This window comes from Eschscholzia californica, unplaced genomic scaffold, assembly GCF_041429995.1.
Source record: "Eschscholzia californica isolate CP2 unplaced genomic scaffold, dmEscCali1.0.p SCAF_3, whole genome shotgun sequence".
NCBI classification, from domain to species: domain Eukaryota; kingdom Viridiplantae; phylum Streptophyta; class Magnoliopsida; order Ranunculales; family Papaveraceae; genus Eschscholzia; species Eschscholzia californica.
In genome coordinates, this window is record NW_028238420.1 from 10,428,314 (window position 1) to 10,449,619 (window position 21,306).

Sequence of the window (21,306 nt, forward strand, 5' to 3'; positions counted from 1 at the left end):
CGGAGTTTTTAGAGAGAGAGAGAGATGAGAGAAATTTTTTTTTTTTTTTTGGAGGTTGCCGGCCGGAAAATTTTCCGGCCGGCGACTTTAATCGGAGAAGATGAAGGTGAGAGAGAGAGAGGTGAGTTGGAAAGAGAGGTGATGTGGAGAGAGAGTTGACATGGAGAGAGATATGTGGTGGAGAGGGAAATGAGGTGAAGTTAAGATTTTATTTTTATTTTAAATTTTGAAAAAGGATTTAAAGGAAGGGTAGTTAGGACAATTACATCAAAAAAGGGAGCTATATTTGAATTTACAGAATTTTGGGGGCCATATTTGAAGCTGGTCACAAAATAGGGGGTCAAATAGAGAAATTAACTCAAAGAAAAACTCATATTCTTGAGAAATAACATAGTACCACATTGCCCATTTATAAAGAACTAAAGAAGCTTCACCTTACTTTTACCTTGTTATTTATATGTGAAGCCTCCTTCCTTGTAATTGGTTCAAGGCTAGTGTTAGTTTTTACATATTTCCAGATTGCCTCTATGTATAAAAAGAATATTGAAGCATTTGACCCTTCAATGGAGGAGTCAAAGAATAAGTCTGCACCAACAATGTTGAAGTTGTCAAGTTACTTCAAAGAAGAAAACGAAAAATCATATGGGCCTAAGGTGGTCTCAATTGGTCCTTATCATTATGGTAAACAACATTTGATTCCCATGGACTTATACAAGCAAAGAACTGTTCCATTTCTCATTTATAGATCAATGGAACCCAATAATATTACTTCAGTCAAGTCAAAATTAGTGAAAAATGTCAAGGAATTTAACGGTTTTTTTGAACAATTAGATGAAGAATGGAAAGAAGATGCTAGATTCATTGATCTCAATCCTTGATGGTTAATTCCTTCTTGCTTTCCTGATTTAGCAATGAACACATCATGACAAATATTTTTTTAATTTTATGGGGAAATTAGTTCAATCTCAAGTTGATGGTGGGGAATCAAATGTCATACGACGTAATATTATTGTTATGTACAAATTATTTGTTTCATTATACATTGATTTAGCTTCACTCAACAATTCTTTGGGGCTATTAATCTATATATTAGTTAACTACTTCCTAATGCATTCCTAAGAAGCCTTGATATAAAACTCAAAACTCTCCTCAATTTTGTTGCTTTTCTATGTGGGACTAAATAAAAACAGTGAAAAATCATATTATCGAGATTCAACATAGTACCACATTGCCATTTGTGAGGAATTAAAGAAGCTTGAGTTTTTATAAGTAAGTTCAACTCTTATACTACAACTATATAAATCAAACCTCATGCCTAGTGTTAGTTTCATCCATAGGATTGGACTTAACAATTGGGATTAAGCTAAGAATCCTCCTTTAGAGGCAATAACATAAATAAATTAAACTTTCTAAAAGTCTATGCAGACTGCCCGAGATATGCCCGCCCGTTGCCCGATGTACCCGGTCAACTAAGCGGGCACGGGCGGGCAATGGCGGACTGAGAAAGAAATTTTACCTGCTCGTCCCGCCCGAGAAATGAAGTGGTCATTTGGCATGGTTGCCCGACCCGCCCGAGTCCGAGTATTGTTATGCCCGAGCCCGACCCGCCCGTCCCGATTCCCACCCCTAGCCATGAGCATTCAAATCTGTCCTTTTCAATGATTTGTGAGAGAGAAAAAAAAAGGATTTTAGAGAGAGATAAGGATTAGGGAGAAGAAGAAATTAAATTTTAGAGAAAGGGTAAGTTTGAAAACAAAAATATCAGGCATTAAAAGTAAACTGGCGGTTCTGAAAAAAAATGAATCATTTTGAAATTTATGAAAAGTGGGGCAAAAAATGTAGTTGGTCACAAACTAAGAGGCCAGAAAAGCAATAATTTGTTTTTGTTTTAGGCTACCTCCTAAACCAAGTTTACCCAGGGGCAGACCATGACCAGCCTGCGCCATTGCCCAGACTAAAATTTGAGTATTTTTCGTGCATATATAAAAACAATATTGTTATTGTAATTCAATGGTTTGGTCTTGGCCTGGGCATGGGAGGGGCAAGACACATCAAGCATTATACTCGAGATCAAGAAAAAGTCGTTCTGTGTAGCTTTTACGTCAGCATAAGCAGCAAAATTATTATTCAAACGAAACAAGTTACTAATTACCATAACTAGAAACTAATAACTACAGAGACCAGATAAAGCGCGACATAATAAAACCTTACAGTTTCTCTTGCTGCAGACATGGCAAGAAAACCAGCACCCATTTCAACTTCTTGCAAGCCAACAACAACAATGCCAACCTCCGATGAGGCAGAACCTAGCCATAATAACAATGCCTCATGAGGCGGTCTTCCTTGTCCAACATTCCAAGTGCCTATCATTATCTTAATGTCATTTCGCTTTGTATACAGTGTCTCTTTGCTGACCAATTCTGATTTCAAAATGTTGTCAAGAGGACATGGGGAGGCCATGTTCCAGCCACGAATACCACCATGATTAGCCAATGTAAAAACATAACCAGCTCCAACAGTCATTCTTATAACTGGACAACTATGAGCAAGCCATCCCCCGATTAGATTACCCTCAAGATCCATTATATGAACAGTTCCACTTGCATATCCAACCCATATCCGTGTCCCAAAAGTACAAAAACATTGAACAGCGCAAGCGTGGTACGTGAAATCTTGTAAGCGAGTTCCATTTCCATCCCACTGTATAAGTAATCCATTTGAACATCCAGTCCAAATCATTCCATCCATCGTCGTGACTATTGCTTCTGTTCTTTTGTTATCTTCTCCAAATCTTCCCTTAGCTGCAACTCGAGGAACGGCATCAGCTGCTCCCATAAGAGCATTACGCGACCGCTGAAAGAAGCTAAGGGTACCTTGTGATTTTTCCTTCTTTGATGATGAACCAAGCTTAGCCTTCATCCCATCTTCTGCAGATGGATCTTGTCCTGTTGACATGTCAACTCTATTCTAAATTTGTCCTTCAATATTGAACACTTTCAGAAGCTCCTTTGTCCGAGCATCCCTGTGCAAAACGCCAGTTCTAAAACTCTTAGGATGGCTGAGAGAAATTAGACGATACATATGAACGAGTCACCAACTATAAATCTTTCACTCAAGAAAAAGGAAAAATAGTACAAAGATAGATATTAGAAAGATATTAAGAAATAATTATTCTTTCTCAAGTAAAATTAGATGATGAGAAGAAATATAAGAAGTTCTTGCCAAATATCAAACCATAAGAAGGATCCCGAAACAATATAAAGCAAATCTAATGAAATTACCATAACGCGAAAGACAAGTGACCAGCACTCCAGACTTTTGCTCTAGAATTATCGGCTAAAATAACCTTTACATCTGAAGCAGATATCGAACAGACAAGTGACCAGCACTCCAGACTTTTGCTCTAGAATTACCTAAACATTTAGTATGCTTCATAAGGTACGTAGCTGATCTCTTTCTCTGAGTCAATTAAAGATCTTTGTGAAACAACGTCTCTACCTTCGTCATAAGATATACCATGAAGCCGAAACTTGAAATCACTAAGAAATACGACCAACTCTGCTTCAGCTAATTCCGGCCTTTCACTTCAGGCTGGATACAATTAGCCTGAGAAGAAACGGAAAGATGAAAAAAGGAAATGTCTCAATGGTATCACTCGTTAGGAACAACAGAGGAATCTAAGTGTCGAAAATTGGAAAATTTAAATACATTTGCACCACGAAGCAATTGAACAGCAGATGAGACACCAACTGCAAAAAGACCAATTGCAAATCAATAAGAAAAAACATTCAATATAAAGGTGTTAAGAAGGTAATATGAGAAGAATGGAACCATACAAGCAGCAGCATTCAGAATATTCGATGGCCGGCTAAAGACCATATTTTTTAATATACGATCAAAATCAGCATTACGTCGATGAACTGCTTAAAGATGTTTGGCAAGGTACTGTCTTACAGCAGAATACGTACAAAACCATAGTAAGAACTATGTTACTATCTTAGCTTAAATTCTTCTTCCAATATAAATATGGAACACCAGTCAAAAAATCTCCAAGAATCTGATTTTAGGTTCTTGAATTCAATAGGAAAAGCATAACAAGTATTCGTTCTTTCGAAACAGATGTTTGAAGAAAAGTACCTTATTACCAATTGCACGCCCAAAACCACATGGAACTGCTGCAGCGTCAACATCCCCGATTTATAGTTTTAGACTCTTCCGAAGCCTGGGAAAGAATTTAAGTTGGGAATACAATACCAGAGATATCCAAGACAACGATAGAAACCTCAAAATCGAGAAATAAAATGCGCTCTCCGAAAAAAGGAAGGAAAATAATGGTCTATCAACAAGTTTCATCATCTTTTAAAAGAAAATAACAATTGGAACAGTGATCTATCTCCTGAACACTTGGCTCTGGCTTTCAGGAGCTAAGACCAGGGGTTTTAGGAGTACTAGTATCCTCTTTCGACCAACAAAAAGAAAAAAACCTGTCCAACTTTCTTAAAATCTCTACTTATAAACATAAGAATTATTCAGACAAGTTGAGGTGTTGGTCAGTCATGAAAGCAATCTAATTAACAGGCAAGCTTCATTTCCCTATGAGTCATTCATATTGAAAGAAATTCCTGAACAATAAAAGATCTTTGGGTTGGAAGTGCAAAAGATTTTTTCTTTGTTTTTGCAGTAATCAGCAGGCTCATAAAGGGAGTCTGTAGTATTTCTTTTCTCCATGAACACAAAGATTGCAACAAACATCAATGACTATCAATCAGCTAACAGAATGCACCTAGGACTCTAGGAGTGTTGCACTTAAGACTACATGAACACAAAGATTGCAACAAACACCCACTATACACAGGTAATATTTCTTCAACACTATATCAGTTCTAGCTTTTGATAAAAAATCAGCAACTACATTCTTCTCTCTGAATACATGTTGCACTTGCCAAGATTGAAATTCATGGAGCAGGTTCTTTATTTTGTGCACCAAGAAACCAGATTCCCACGAGAGGTACAGGGTTGGGTTTGTTAAGTAAGTTAATAACCACAGAAGAATCTGTGGATAAAATGATATCTCTAGAACCCAGCTTCTTGGCTAGCGCCTAGCTGCAAACCTAGTTCAAACCCTTGCAACTCATTGATGCACCACTGATATAGGTGTTGCCCCACCCTTACCAGCCACTAGCACATCACCATTGAAATCCCTTATAATACAATCAAATCCAGCAACATTACTAGAAAAGGCGCCATCAGTAGTAATACTAACAAACTCATTAGGAGGTTTTTCCCATACACATTCAATAGAGGTAGAGATTTATGAAATATATATATATATATATATATATAACTTTCCAATTTGCAGCTACTTTTCTCCTATGAGCATTATCAATAGTTATGTTTAGGATTGTCTGCCATCTTGAGTTTCACAACCTCAGTGATACAGTGAAATAACACACTTGCAGATCTTTTTTTTTTGTTCAGCGTGCCTCGAACCCTTGAACTCTAAGGTGGAAGACTATACATCTTACCGCTCCAACCAAGGGTTGTTGGCACACACTTGCAGATCTGCTAATGCTTTTGAAGATTCTATTGTTTCTTTCGGACCATACATAGTAGCAGAAAGCATTAAAGACAAGTTTGCCCCAGGTAGCAAATTTATCTTTACCAGCAAACATTTTGACACACCATATGATTTCCTCATACCATTCACGCATAGATACTTTGTGAAGATCAAGGAGTTTTAGAAGAGTTTAGCACACTTGTTTGGAGTAACAACAACCACAAAATATGTGAGTATCATCTGCAATAGCTTCATTACATAGAACACAAGTAGCGTCAGCTATTAATCTTCTTTTCAGCACTAACCAAGCTATAAAGCTATGTCGGGAATATTATAACTGTACCAAAATTCATGCCGAGATGCTTGCTCTGACACATATCTAACAGCATCATAAGTTGCAGCCCAAATCATAGTGTCTGCAAAATTTTCATCAATAGTAATATCATTGAGCTTATCAGCTATTTTGAAGAATTTTTCTCCAACACCATGAGGCACCTTGATTTACTCTCATAGACCAAAAACATTTAGACCCTACCAAGTTTTTCTTGACCCATTCCACCCAAAAAGTCTGTTTATTACTAAGAAGATCCCAAATATGCCCCGAGACTAGCAGCAATATTCAAGAAATTTAAATTTCTCACATTTAGACCACCTTCTTGTAAGGGGAGACACACAACATCCCATTTAACAGCAGCCTTGCCTGTGTGTTGGTCAACTCCCATCCATAAGAACTTGCTGAACATGGATTCCAATTCACGTATAACTCTTTTAGGTAAGATAAAGGTTCTAAGCCAAAATTGGACAGTACCATAGAGAACAGATTTGAGAATAGTAACTCTGGCTGCATAAGAGAGCAATTGGATTTCCATGATTGTACTTTAGCCTCCTATCTGTCAAGTAAAGGCTAACAGTCCTTATGTGCAAAAAGATTTTTACGTATATATTTATCATGGACCTATTAGCAAACCTGCAAACTGCCTAGAACCTGCACCGCTCAAAAGTTGTCCCTTCATCCAGGGCTCTTCCTATTGTATCCAGCCAAGCCTGCCCAACGGAACTTCCCTCAAGTCCCACCTACAATCAGCAAAGCAATTTCTAAGGAAGCAAAAGGAGTGACGCAGAAAAAGAAAAAAAAAGAGAGAGGTCAAATTAAATTTGAGAAATCTCGGTCAACAAAGTTATATGCTTATTCAGTCGTTGTATTATGACAAGAATTGCAATAACGAAAGCTAATAGATGCAGACCAGAGACTTCGTATGCCCTTACTTTTAAGACACATAAGTTTAAATAAATCAATAAGCGTTTAAATTCATAAACTTATTTGGTTTTTTTTTTTGTATCTCATATATGGAATGTTGTAAACATTTGCATTTAAAGTCAGGACAAATTCTTTAAAGATAAACAGGGTTAAACACTTTTTTAGTAACGTACTTTTGTCCACATTTATATATGTGATCTTACCTAATCATGGCCTAAACGATGGGCATAAGTTGTAAAACACATCAAGCGTTATACCTAAGATCAAGCAAAAGTAGTTCTGTGTAACTTCTAGATATAGCATAACCAACAAGATTATGATTCAAACGAAACAAGTTACTAATTACCAGAACTGGAAAATAAGGACTACTGAGACAAGATAAAGCGCGACATAATAAAACCTTACAGTTTCTCTTGCTGCAGACATGTCTGAAAAAATCTTATAAGTAATTTAAAAACCAAAAGGTGATCATGAAATTCACATTGGACCTATTATGCAACCCTGAGTCTCTGACTATTATGTAGATGAAAACAAGAACATGATTGTTCGACCCGGACGATGCCCATAGAGCAGTCATGTTCTTAAAAACTCTTTGCCCAGAACGGGAACAAAAATATCAACATAATAGAAAATAAATGTACATTTGCGCCACGAAGCATTTGAACAACAGATGAGACACCAGCTGCAAAGAGACCAAGTGCAAATCAGTAACAACGAATTATTGAAGATAAGGTATTAAGAAGGCAATATGAGAAGAATAGAACCGTACAAGCAGCAGCATTGAGAATATTCGATGGCCGGCTAAAGACCAAATTCTTAAATATATGATCAAAATCAGCATTACGGCGATGAACTGCCTCAAGATGTGCAGCAAGGTGACAGTTCACAAAGCACAGTTTCCGGTCATAGACCCTCAATCTCAAACCTACACCTCCCTGTTCGAATAAATAGTTGATTTTAATTATATTCACGAAAAGAGTGGCCAACAAATACAAACAACAACAAGACTCATGCTACTATTTTCTTTCTTTTTTTATGCCAAGATCTCTGAGCCTCTTAGAGGAAAATACCTACAAAACCATAGTAACTTAGTAAAAACTATGTTACAAACTTATCTTAAATTCTTCTTCCAATATAAACAAGGAATACAAGTCGAAAAATCTCCAAGAATCTGATTTTAGGTTCCTAAATTCAATAGGAAAAGCATAACAAGTATTTGTTCTTTCGAAACAGAGGTTTGAAGAAGAGACGTACCTTATTACCAATTGCACGCCCAAACCCACATGGAACTGCTGCAGCGTCAACATCCCCGATATATGGCTTTAGACTCTTCCGAAGCCTGTGAAAGAATTTAAGTGAGGAATGCGAGAGATACCAAAGGCAAGGATAGAAACCTAAAAATCGAGGAAATGAGATGCGGTCTCCAAACAAAGGAAGGAAAATAATTGTCTATTAACAAGTTTCATCATTTGTACTATTGGGTTTCATGTTTTGAAAGAAAATAATGAATCGAGCAGTGATCTCCTGAAAACTTGGCTGATGCAGGGGCACCCGGCGTGGAGGCTTTTTCCATGACTAAACCGGGCCATGGGCCATCCGGCCATGGAGAGTAGCTTTAGGAAGTCCCAATTTTAGTATGATTATTAGAGAATTTAGGTTTAGGAAATTATGTTATTTTAGTATTTCCAATAATTGGAAAGGTCCAGATTTGAGTCTAGTTATTTAGGAAGTTGCAGTATTTTATTTATTTAGGAAAGTCTAATTCAAGTCTATCTAGGAAAGTCCAGCATCCTATAAAAGGATATCTAGTTTGTCCATTATTCCCATGTTAAAGAGAAAACCCAATCAAGTTTAATCGAGTTTACAGTTATTTAGAGTTATTTAATCGTTATTTTATCGTTCTTCGTATTAGTTTATTTTATTCTTAAATTCCGCTGCGTTCTACATCATGTGGTATTCAGAGCCACCAAAGTTTTTGGCTAATGAATCTGGAATTTTTTTTTCAGACCAGTTACATCAGTATCAATCGTATTATATTCGTCAAGATAATTATATTCAATCAAATTATACTCATCAAGAGATAACGAATCAATGCTCATGTTCATCATGTTTATATGCGAATAACGACTCGTACAATTATCATTGGAATCCGGGAGAAATCGAACGAGAAACCCCTCCACAACCGTATTCATCATCACCGTCACCACCCCCACCAATGTCTTATACAGCTTCACATCCATATTCTTCTTCTACTCTACCTTCATACACTTATTATTCACCACAATCACCACCACCACCGCAACCTTCGTACTCTTATTTTACACCGGCACTGTATTCACCACCTCTTATACAACCGTATTCACCTCCACCACCAACACAATCATCTTCTCTTTCCTATTCACCACCACAACAACCACAACCGTCTTTTTTCGAAACAGTTCCATCGCTAATACCCGATTTAGTTAAGGATCAACATGTGGTGAACGACATCAAAACAATAATACGTCAACCATATTCATCGTCTATTTTAACTTTCAATAAGGAAGAAGAAAGAGAAGAACACAAAGAAGTTGAAGAAGACGCTCACAACGATGTTCAAGTCGACGAAGAACAAGAACAAGAAGAAAAAGAAGCGTACGAAGAAGTTGAAGCTATAGGTATTTACGCAATTACTTCATCACAAACTACGAACGAAGGAAAACCTAAAATAACAATGGAGAATAATAATCCATTGGAGAAGATTACGAGCTTGAAAACTCTTAATAATATCCTTTTGAAAGAAACAAAGGAGCGACGTGATCAGGTTAGTACTCTTATGAAATCTAAAAGTGATCTTGAAATTGAAATCGAACGATTTATAGCTGAGAATCAAAGATTAGAGGAAGAGAAGAAGATTCTTCAAGATAAAGCTACGGAAGCTGAGATTAAACATAACTTAACCCTAGTGAATGAAGCTGCGTTAGAGGAACAGATGAATGAAGAAGATAAAGAACTGAACGATCAATTAAATGAGAGAATCAAAGAGGTTATTGAGGTGAATAAGGAGTTCAGTGATTACAGAATTGAAGTGAATAACGATCGTGAGAAGAGGCAAAAAGAAGAAGATAAATTGAGAAATTTAGTGAATGATTTGGAGAAGAGTAATGAAGAATCTCAGAATGAAATCAAGCGGATCTGGAAGATTAATAATCGAATTCTCGAACAGAAATCAGACATGGAGATGAAGTTTTGTAATCTAGAGAAAGAAAAGATTAATCGAGATGTTGAGATCAAGAAATTGCAGAAGCAGCTTGATATCGTCAATGGAGAGTTAGGTCGTGAACGAAGTTCTTCTGAAGTTGTTGTTCGTGAGATGAATTTGATCCAGAAGAATCTCGATATTCAGGTAATTGAATCTAAAACTTTGAAATCAAATTTCATTGAACTTGATAAAATTAGATTAGAAATTCAGGAGAAACTGAATCAATTAGAGAAAGAGAAAGAAATACTAATTGAGGAAGGAAAAGTTAGGGAAATGAATATTCAATCTTTAATTAAGGAGAAAAATTTAGTTGATGGAAAGTTGATTGATTCCTTGAAATCAATTGAGAATCTGAAGAGAGAGAAAGATGAAACTATCTTGAAGCAAAAAGTTCAGGAATTAGAGAAGAATATAGAAAAGACACTTAAAGAACAAAATCAACAAAAAAAGGAATTATCTTCACTCTCTACAGAACTGAAGAAGAAGGATCATAAGCTTAAAGTGTTAATGGAAGAGTTGATTTCAATTAAGTTAAGTGTTGAGGATATTAGGCAGTTTATCGGTTCCGATTCACTTGCTTTTGATAGTTGGAAGAGTTTGCTAACAGAAGATTCGTCTAAATTCTGTTATGCTTGCTTTACCCGAAAATATTCTGTTTCACCACCTAAGATTAAAGCAAAGAAGGTTGGGGATTTCGTCGTGATGGTTTGGAAGACGACACTCAAGGTTAATTTTCCCATAGAGGGGAATGTGGTGCTTATGATATTTTTCACAGACCTACAGGATGACGGGAGATGTAGAAAATTATTGGACCTATATTCTCTAAGATCGATTTTTCGAGGATCTTTGCAACGTTGGATTCGGTATGAAGTTGGTGTTTTGGACTTTATTCTTCTTCGAAATTCCGGCAAATGTCGAACAAAGTGGGAATTACGGATCGCCATAACAGAGTTCACCGTTTGCTGGTGCATTACGTTATTTTCTTCATCAAACGGTTCGGGACGAACCTCTTGGGAGAAGGGGATGCTGATGTAGGGGCACCCGGCGTGGAGGCTTTTTCCATGACTAAACCGGGCCATGGGCCATCCGGCCATGGAGAGTAGCTTTAGGAAGTCCCAATTTTAGTATGATTATTAGAGAATTTAGGTTTAGGAAATTATGTTATTTTAGTATTTCCAATAATTGGAAAGGTCCAGATTTGAGTCTAGTTATTTAGGAAGTTGCAGTATTTTATTTATTTAGAAAAGTCTAATTCAAGTCTATCTAGGAAAGTCCAGCATCCTATAAAAGGATATCTAGTTTGTCCATTATTCCTATGTTAAAGAGAAAACCCAATCAAGTTTAATCGAGTTTACAGTTATTTAGAGTTATTTAATCGTTATTTTATCGTTCTTCGTATTAGTTTATTTTATTCTTAAATTCCGCTGCGTTCTACATCATTGGCTCTTGTTTTCAGGAGCCAACGCAAAGACTTTTAAGAGTACTAGCATCCACCAAAAAAACCTTTTCAAGAAGGCACCCTCTTTAGACACGACCGTGCACTTGCTTAAAATCTCTACTTCTCTTCACATTGCAAGTTTCATCATTCACTCCATGTTTCAGAAGTGGCAAAATTTTTACTTCAGTCCAATCAAGTAATTTATATTTCTACATAAGAACTATTCAGACAAGTCGACGAGTTGGTGAGTCAAGAAAGCAATCTAATAAACAGACAAAAAGCTTCATTGGACTATGAGCCTTTCATATTGAAAGGTATCGTTGCAAAATATATAGATCTCTGCCTCTCTGGGTTGTAAGTACAAAATGGTGTTCACGTATATACTTACCATGAACCTATTAGCAAACCTGCCAACTGCCTCGAACCTGCACGCTCGAAAGTTGTCCCTTCATCCAGGGCCCTTCCTATTGCATCCAACCAAGCCTTCCCAATGGAACTTCCCTCAAGTCCCACCTACAATCAGCAAAGCAATTGCTAAGAAACCAAAATTAGGGAGAACAAAAAGAGAGATCAATTTAAAATGGTGGAATCTAAGTCAACAAAGTTATATGCTTATTAAGTCATTTTATTATGACTAGAATTTCAATAACGAATGCTAATAGATGCAAACCAAAGGAAATACGAAAAACCTCATCTGCCCTTACATTTAATACAAAGTTTAAATAAATGAATAAGTGTTTAAATTCATACACGCTTATTTGATTTTGTTCCTCGTGTCTCATATATGCAATGGTATAACTAACATTTGCAGTTTAAAGCCAGGCCAAATCCTCATAAAGGTAGACATGGTTTAAAACTTTTTAATTTGCAGACTTTTATCCACGTTTCTATATGTGTTCTTACCCAATCATGTCTAAAACACGAATATTTCAGATATAACATCAAGATGGAAGAAAAGTAACTGGGTCTATTTTTCAGCCCTAAACGGTAGACATAAGTGGCAAAACACATCAAGCATTATACTCGAGATCAAGTTACTAATTACCAGAACTGGAAAATAAGGACTACTAGTACTGAGACAAGATAAAGCGCGACATACTAAAACCTTACAGTTTCTCTTGCTGCAGACATGTCTGAAAAAATCTTATAAGTAATTTAAAAAACCAAAAGGTGATCATGAAATTCACATTGGACCTATTATGCAACCCCGAGTCTCTGACTATTATGTAGATGAAAACAAGAACATGATTGTTCGACCCGGACGATGCCCATAGAGCAGTCATGTTCTTAAAAACTCTTTGCCCAGAACGGGAACATAAATATCAACTCATTTCAGTCAGTCATTTTGTATGGGGGCAGCTGATTTTAGAACCGCTCCTGTATCTATATGTATATGACACAAATGTATATGAAGCAATAGTTTCATTTTCAAAAACTCCTGTATCTAAATGCATATGAAGCAATTGTTCATATTTATAGATGTTTACAAATTGCTTATAAAATTTGACAAAACAAAAAGAAAGACGGTCTCGTATGTAAAATCTGTTCCAAACATTGTAGTTCCTACCCTAGACCAAAAGTATACAAGACTTGCAAGTTGCAAGCAGCCTTGGAGAAGCAGCACAGGGATTCTGAATCTTCGTAGTATTTAATGATTTACTGATGCTGGGAAATCATAAATTTCGTCCATGAGTTCGAAGCAGACTTTGCAATAAAACTCTGAGGGTTCACAGCAATTAAAATGTACCCAGTTAGTACAGGCTTTACATTGATCGGTTCTCTCCTCGCCACAATGCTCGGATCCACAACCGCATAACACTCTTACAACATTAGGCCCTGCCTCGTACATAGACCAATATCCAAAATCAACTGCAGATGATGTTAAGAACCAAAGATCTTCCCCTGGCTGTAGGAATTGACTTACGGGGAGTGCATCGTTACTATTAACCATACCCCCTTCCCCTTGGGTGAATCCAGTAACGACCAAGTTGTCCATTTTGTTGTAGGTATCCTTGAATATCTTTTGAACTTGTCGTTTCATGTCACCTAAGGTAGCTAACCTGTGTACTGGGACTAGGGTAGGTGGAAATGATCTAGGAAACCTTTCCCCAAATTTGAGACTTAGATAATTTTGTTGGAGATCATTTGGTCTACAATAGAATAGGAGTAAATCATCTTGATAGTCATCCCTTTCAGGCCATTCTTTAACAAAAAACTTAGCAGCCAAGACGTTATCTGTATAGATGCCCTCCCTCAACAATAGATGATCATAAAGAAATGATAAATCGTTAATGATATCATCACTGCTTTCCCTGACTGTTAACATATATCGCAGAAGATCTCTAGTCGTTACAAGGATGCCTTCACTCTCTGATTGGTAAAATAAAGTAATCTCCTTTAATCGATTCTTGACCTCCTCTGTTTCCCCAAGATCATCTAGTTTCCTTGAACTAATAAGTTCTAATGACTGAAAGTAAGAAACTTTTGTAACCAGATACCCATATTGAAATTTGTAACCCCATTTACCAAAAAAAAGTGTGGCCGTAAGCTACTCCAAATAGAAGACGAATATCCATAGATCTTTTCCTAGACATATCTTTCAAGCTTATCTTCCTGAAAAAGAAAAACAAAAAAAATTAAACCCTAAACTAATGAAGATTTTAGAGAATCAGAAACAAATGAAAAATAAGGAAGGTTGCAGCCCATTTACACAGGGGGCCTCTAGCCTAGTTTAAATAACCCACTGAGAGGGTGTTTGATTTTTGCACTTATTAAGTGATTTTCACTTAATAAGTGTGGGCCGGCAATTTTAGGTCGTTTGTTTTTTCACTTAATAAGTGAATATCACTCGTAACTGGGGTCAAAGTAAGTGCAAAAAGTAAGCTCCAACTTGGAGCTTATTTTTTTGCACTTACTTTCTAAGTGCTAAAAAAGACATTTTTATCCTTCTCCGAATACAATAATTTCCATTATGATTATAACCAAAAGAAAATCTTAAACAATTGATAAGTAATAAACATCTTTCTATGACTTTAGCGATGACACTTTTCCTTCTCACTCATCCTTCACCTAAACTTTTCTCTTAAATTTTTTTCACATCTCTTCCTTCATTAGTCACGGAACCACCCAAACTCAATGATGCAACGTAAGTTCTTTCTCCTTCATACTTTATAGTTATTTGAGGTTAATATTTTCAACACAAAGTATTCATAAACCGTAATTCTCTTGTATCTAAACTCGCAAGCATAACGAATTAGTATGAATTACTAATATGTAAATACTTTAAGGTCAAAATAGACAATTTCTCATTTTTATGACATTTAGAATTAATATAAAAACAAAAATCAAGCACTTAGAAGTGATGGAAAACAAACGCCACAGCACTTACAAGTAATATCACTTACTAAGTGATTATCACTTAGTAAGTGGTAGCACTTACAAGTGCTAAAAAATCAAACACCCTCTGAGTTAAATCGTGTTCGATGTCGGGTCACCCATTGAATTGAATTGTGATAAAAAACTAAAACTAATCAAGAGTTGAATCGTTCATAATACTGAATCAACCCAGAACTAATTGAATTTCAAGTTCTTAACTATACACAGAATTTTCATCAAACCCTAAGGAATTAGGTCATAACAAAATGAAAAAGATGAAGGTTTAAGCTCAAAGAATACCAACCCAGTGAGTTAAATCGGGTATGATATTCAGGGTTAAATCATTAGATTGAAGATGAAGATTTTAAAGAAAGAAACAGAAGAAGAACAGATTCTTACCGAGTTCTAAGAGTGGTACAAATTCTATCCCAAAGATCCATAATTTCTCTTCCACGATCCTCCTTCAAGTCCATTATTACAGAGTAAATGCCCCAAATCCATTAGAATGAATCGATCCGTGTAAAAGATGAGTATCAAGATCAAGAGGACTTTTATTAGGTTGCCATTCATCATCTGCTGGAATAACCCAAAATCACAAATTAAGAAACCCCAAAATCAAAATAATTTTGCCAAACATAACAAATTTCAAAAGCAATTAAAAATAGAGTTAATTCCTATATGGCCCCCTACTTTGTGACCAGCTTCCTTTATGGCCCCCTTTTTTTCGTAAATTCAAATATGGCCCCCTTTTTTGATGTAATTGTCCTAACTACCCTTCTTAATTCTAAATTTAAAACATTTAAAAAAACTTATTTCCACCTCACCCCTCTCTCTCTCTCCACCTCATCTCTCTCTACAACTCACCCCTCTCTCTCTCTCCAACTCACCTCTCTCTCTCTCCAACTCACCCCTCTCTCTCTCCAACTCACCTTCATCTTCTCCGATTGGGGGTTTCCCTTCGCCGGAAGCCGTGAACAGACCGATCTGGTCTGTTCACGGCAGACCTTCAAAGGTCTGGCCGTGAACAGACCAGATCTGGTCTGTTCACGGCCAGACCTTCAAAGGTCTGGTTGGCCGTGAACAGACCGATCTGGTCTGTTCACTGCCGACCATCAAAGGTCTGGTTGGCCGTGAACAGACCGATCTGGTCTGTTCACGGCCAGACCTTCAAAGGTCTGGTCGGCAGTGAACAGACCGATCTGGTCTGTTCACGGCAGACCTTCAAAGGTCTGGCCGTGAACAGACCAGATCTGGTCTGTCACGACCAGACCTTTGAAGGTCTTTTATTAGGTTGCCATTCATCATCTACTGGAATAACAAAATGATAGATTCTTTTTGATACTAGATGGTGACCCCATCCTACAAAAACCCAAAATCACAAATTAAGAAACCCCAAAATCAAAATAATATAAAGAGATAGAGAGAGAGAGGGTATAGACTGACCTATATGTATACAGTTCTCACAGAAGTATTTGTCTGGTTCTTGGATGATAACAATTTCCATGTCTTGTACTACTACAAAGATTTTAATCTCTTTATCAGGAATTAAGAGAGTCACAGAGTCATCTTCCACCTTACAGAATGTTTCCATGAAAACCTCCATATTCTCCACGAAAGAACCACCTAGAGGAGTGGGATCTTTAAACTTTTAACCACCATGGTTAGAGAAAGACAAGAAATTAGAGAGAGAGAGAGAGAGACAAGAATTGTGATTAGGTAGTTCAACAAAAAAAAATGTGATTAGGGTACAAGAAGAATATGATCAGAATTAATAGAGAATGACAATATTAAGCTGAGAAATTAGAATGAATCGATCCGTGTAAAAGATGAGTATCAAGATCAAGATGACTTTTATTAGGTTGCCATTCATCATCTGCTGGAATAACAAAATGATAGATTCTTTTTGATACTAGATGGTGACCCCATCCTACAAAAACCCAAAATCACAAATTAAGAAACCCCAAAATCAAAATAATTTTGCCAAACATGACAAATTTCAAAAGCACTTAAAAATAAGTGAAAAGCTGCTTTTCCACAGCTTTTAAGCTACACCAAACGCGACCTGATCCTCCTTCAAGTCCATTAATACAGAGTAAATGCCCAAATCCATTAGAATGAATCGATCTGTGTAAAAGATGAGTATCAAGATCAAGAGGACTTTTATTAGGTTGTCATTCATCATCTGCTGGAATAACAAAATGATAGATTCTTTTTGATACTAGATGGTGACCCCATCCTACAAAAACCCAAAATCACAAATTAAGAAACCCCAAAATCAAAATAATATAAAGAGATAGAGAGAGAGGGTATAGACTGACCTATATCTATACAGTTCTCACAGAAGTATTCGTCTGGTTCTTGGATGATAACAATTTCCATGTCTTGTACTACTACAAAGATTTTAATCTCTTTATCAGGAATTAAGAGAGTCACAGAGTCATCTTCCACCTTACAGAATGTTTCCATGAAAACCTCCATATTCTCCACGAAAGAACCACCTAGAGGAGTGGGATCTTTAAACTCTTTAACCACCATGGTTAGAGAAAGACAAGAAATTAGAGAGAGAGAGACAAGAATTGTGATTAGGTAGTTCAACAAAAAAAAATGTGATTAAGGTACAAGAAGAATATGATCAGAATTAATAGAGAATGACAATATTAAGCTGAGAAATTAGAGAGAGAGAGAGACAAGAATTAGAGAGAGAGACAGAATCAATTTGAATTTGAAAGTACATGTAAACAATTGAATCTGAAATATCTATTAACGGCACGGCTGAATTTCAACTTGAAGTTAACGGTTGAATTTTTTTTGAGAGAGAGAGAAAGAAAGAATTTAGAAACGGTTGAATTTGAAATAGAGTTCATGGCCAAAGGTTGAATTTGAAATAGAAGTTAAGGGCCAACGGTGAAATCCTTTATTTTTGTAGAATTTACAAAATGTTTTTTTTTTCGAGAAGTAATTCACAAAATTAAAAGAGTTAATTCCTATATGACCCCCTACTTTGTGACCAGCTTCTTTTATGACCCTATTTTTTTTTAAATTCAAATATGGCCCCCTATTTTCAAGTAAATGTCAATACTACCCTTCTTAATTCTAAATTTAAAACATTTAAAAAAAGTTATTTCCACCTCACCCCTCTCTCTCTCTCTCCACCTCATCTCTCTCTACAACTCACCCCTCTCTCTCTCTCCACCTCGTCTCTCTCTACAACTCACCCCTCTCTCTCTCCACTGCACCCCTCTCTCTTCCAACTCACCTCTCTCTCTCCAACTCACTCCTCTCTCTCCAACTCACCTTCATCTTCTCCGATTAAAGTCGTCGGCCGGAAAACTTTCCGGTCGGCGACCTCTAAAAAAAATTTTAGAGGACTTTTATTAGGTTGCCATTCATCATCTACTGGAATAACAAAATGATAGATTCTTTTTGATACTATATGGTGACCCCATCCTACAAAAACCCAAATCACAAATTAAGAAACCCCAAAATCAAAATAATATAAAGAGATAGAGAGAGAGAGGGTATAGACTGACCTATATGTATACAGTTCTCACAGAAGTATTTGTCTGGTTCTTGGATGATAACAATTTCCATGTCTTGTACTACTACAAAGATTTTAATCTCTTTATCAGGAATTAAGAGAGTCACAGAGTCATCTTCCACCTTACAGAATGTTTCCATGAAAACCTCCATATTCTCCACGAAAGAACCACCTAGAGGAGTAGGATCTTTAAACTCTTTAACCACCATGGTTAGAGAAAGACAAGAAATTAGAGAGAGGGAGAGAGACAAGAATTGTGATTAGGTAGTTCAACAAAAAAAAATGTGATTAGGGTACAAGAAGAATATGATCAGAATTAATAGAGAATGACAATATTAAGCTGAGAAATTAGAATGAATCGATCCGTGTAAAAGATGAGTATCAAGATCAAGAGGACTTTTATTAGGTTGCCATTCATCATCTGCTGGAATAACAAAATGATAGATTCTTTTTGATACTAGATGGTGACCCCATCCTACAAAAACCCAAAATCACAAATTAAGAAACCCCAAAATCAAAATAATTTTGCCAAACATGACAAATTTCAAAAGCACTTAAAAATAAGTGAAAAGCTGCTTTTCCACAGCTTTTAAGCTACACCAAACGCGACCTAAATGCCCAAATCCATTAGAATGAATCGATCCGTGTAAAAGATGAGTATCAAGATCAAGAGGACTTTTATTAGGTTGCCATTCATCATCTGCTGGAATAACAAAATGATAGATTCTTTTTGATACTAGATGGTGACCCCATCCTACAAAAACCCAAAATCACAAATTAAGAAACCCCAAAATCAAAATAATATAAAGAGATAGAGAGAGAGGGTATAGACTGACCTATATGTATACAGTTCTCACAGAAGTATTCGTCTGGTTCTTGGATGATAACAATTTCCATGTCTTGTACTACTACAAAGATTTTAATCTCTTTTTCAGGAATTAAGAGAGTCACAGAGTCATCTTCCACCTTACAGAATGTTTCCATGAAAACCTCCGTATTCTCCACGAAAGAACCACCTAGAGGAGTGGGATCTTTAAACTCTTTAACCACCATGGTTAGAGAAAGACAAGAAATTAGAGAGAGAGAGAGACAAGAATTGTGATTAGGTAGTTCAACAAAAAAAAATGTGATTAGGGTACAAGAAGAATATGATCAGAATTAATAGAGAATGACAATATTAAGCTGAGAAATTAGAATGAATCGATCCGTGTAAAAGATGAGTATCAAGATCAAGAGGACTTTTATTAGGTTGCCATTCATCATCTGCTGGAATAACAAAATGATAGATTCTTTTTGATACTAGATGGTGACCCCATCCTACAAAAACCCAAAATCACAAATTAAGAAACCCCAAAATCAAAATAATTTTGCCAAACATGACAAATTTCAAAAGCACTTAAAAATAAGTGAAAAGCTGCTTTTCCACAGCTTTTAAGCTACACCAAACGCGACCTAAATGCCCAAATCCATTAGAATGAATCGATCCGTGTAAAAGATGAGTATCAAGATCAAGAGGACTTTTATTAGGTTGCCATTCATCATCTGCTGGAATAACAAAATGATAGATTCTTTTTGATACTAGATGGTGACCCCATCCTACAAAAACCCAAAATCACAAATTAAGAAACCCCAAAATCAAAATAATTTTGCCAAACATGACAAATTTCAAAAGCACTTAAAAATAAGTGAAAAGCTGCTTTTCCACAGCTTTTAAGCTACACCAAACGCGACCTAAATGCCCAAATCCATTAGAATGAATCGATCCGTGTAAAAGATGAGTATCAAGATCAAGAGGACTTTTATTAGGTTGCCATTCATCATCTGCTGGAATAACAAAATGATAGATTCTTTTTGATACTAGATGGTGACCCCATCCTACAAAAACCCAAAATCACAAATTAAGAAACCCCAAAATCAAAATAATATAAAGAGATAGAGAGAGAGGGTATAGACTGACCTATATGTTTACAGTTCTCACAGAAGTATTCGTCTGGTTCTTGGATGATAACAATTTCCATGTCTTGTACTACTACAAAGATTTTAATCTCTTTATCAGGAATTAAGAGAGTCACAGAGTCATCTTCCACCTTACAGAATGTTTCCATGAAAACCTCCGTATTCTCCACGAAAGAACCACCTAGAGGAGTGGGATCTTTAAACTCTTTAACCACCATGGTTAGAGAAAGACAAGAAATTAGAGAGAGAGAGAGAGACAAGAATTGTGATTAGGTAGTTCAACAAAAAAAAATGTGATTAGGGTACAAGAAGAATATGATCAGAATTAATAGAGAATGACAATATTAAGCTGAGAAATTAGAATGAATCGATCCGTGTAAAAGATGAGTATCAAGATCAAGAGGACTTTTATTAGGTTGCCATTCATCATCTGCTGGAATAACAAAATGATAGATTCTTTTTGATACTAGATGGTGACCCCATCCTACAAAAACCCAAAATCACAAATTAAGAAACCCCAAAATCAAAATAATTTTGCCAAACATGACAAATTTCAAAAGCACTTAAAAATAAGTGAAATGCTGCTTTTCCACAGCTTTTAAGCTACACCAAACGCGACCTGATCCTCCTTCAAGTCCATTAATACAGAGTAAATGCCCAAATCCATTGGAATGAATCGATCCGTGTAAAAGATGAGTATCAAGATCAAGAGGACTTTTATTAGGTTGCCATTCATCATCTGCTGGAATAACAAAATGATAGATTCTTTTTTATACTAGATGGTGACCCCATCCTACAAAAACCCAAAATCACAAATTAAGAAACCCCAAAATCAAAATAATATAAAGAGATAGAGAGAGAGAGGGTATAGACTGACCTATATGTATACAGTTGTCACAGAAGTATTCGTCTGGTTCTTGGATGATAACAATTTCCATGTCTT

The 21,306-nt window shown here is 36.3% G+C and overlaps 2 protein-coding genes and 1 pseudogene across 6 annotated transcripts; 1 reads left to right on the plus strand and 2 right to left on the minus strand.

Annotated features, from left to right (window-relative positions):
- Positions 1-1,172: 1,172 nt before the first annotated feature.
- Positions 1,173-6,443, minus strand: LOC147548317 (type I inositol polyphosphate 5-phosphatase 12-like). 4 transcript variants are annotated; one of them, XM_086667700.1, is made up of 6 exons: positions 4,138-5,624; positions 3,709-3,749; positions 3,499-3,606; positions 3,282-3,413; positions 2,212-3,022; positions 1,173-1,646 (listed from the first exon to the last, which is right to left on the minus strand). In XM_086667700.1, exons 5-6 carry the CDS (start codon positions 2,953-2,955, stop codon positions 1,641-1,643), a joined length of 750 nt encoding a protein of 249 aa, XP_086523826.1. In that variant the 5' UTR covers positions 2,956-3,022; positions 3,282-3,413; positions 3,499-3,606; positions 3,709-3,749; positions 4,138-5,624; the 3' UTR covers positions 1,173-1,640. The 4 variants fall into 4 exon arrangements, with proteins under 4 accessions (XP_086523826.1, XP_086523824.1, XP_086523823.1 ...); XM_086667698.1 differs by lacking the exon at positions 1,173-1,646 and adding an exon at positions 5,901-6,443 and having other exon boundaries at positions 2,073-3,022; positions 4,138-4,222; XM_086667697.1 differs by lacking the exon at positions 1,173-1,646 and having other exon boundaries at positions 2,073-3,022.
- LOC147548318 (uncharacterized) lies at positions 4,849-15,459 on the minus strand (annotated as a pseudogene). Its single transcript, XR_015237253.1, has 8 exons — positions 15,269-15,459; positions 13,242-14,107; positions 11,883-12,007; positions 8,070-8,154; positions 7,585-7,750; positions 7,457-7,497; positions 6,525-6,631; positions 4,849-6,447 (listed from the first exon to the last, which is right to left on the minus strand). The product of XR_015237253.1 is annotated as an uncharacterized LOC147548318 (transcript).
- On the plus strand, positions 8,359-11,489 carry LOC147548319 (uncharacterized). Its single transcript, XM_086667696.1, has one exon. It carries the CDS (start codon positions 8,764-8,766, stop codon positions 11,089-11,091), a length of 2,328 nt encoding a protein of 775 aa, XP_086523822.1. The 5' UTR covers positions 8,359-8,763; the 3' UTR covers positions 11,092-11,489.
- Positions 15,460-21,306: the final 5,847 nt, after the last annotated feature.

Bases quoted from the DNA above. Each gene is read 5' to 3' on its own strand.
- LOC147548317 (XM_086667698.1), bottom strand. From the start codon at position 2,955: ATGTCAACAGGACAAGATCCATCTGCAGAAGATGGGATGAAGGCTAAG.
- LOC147548319 (XM_086667696.1), top strand. From the start codon at position 8,764: ATGTGGTATTCAGAGCCACCAAAGTTTTTGGCTAATGAATCTGGAATT.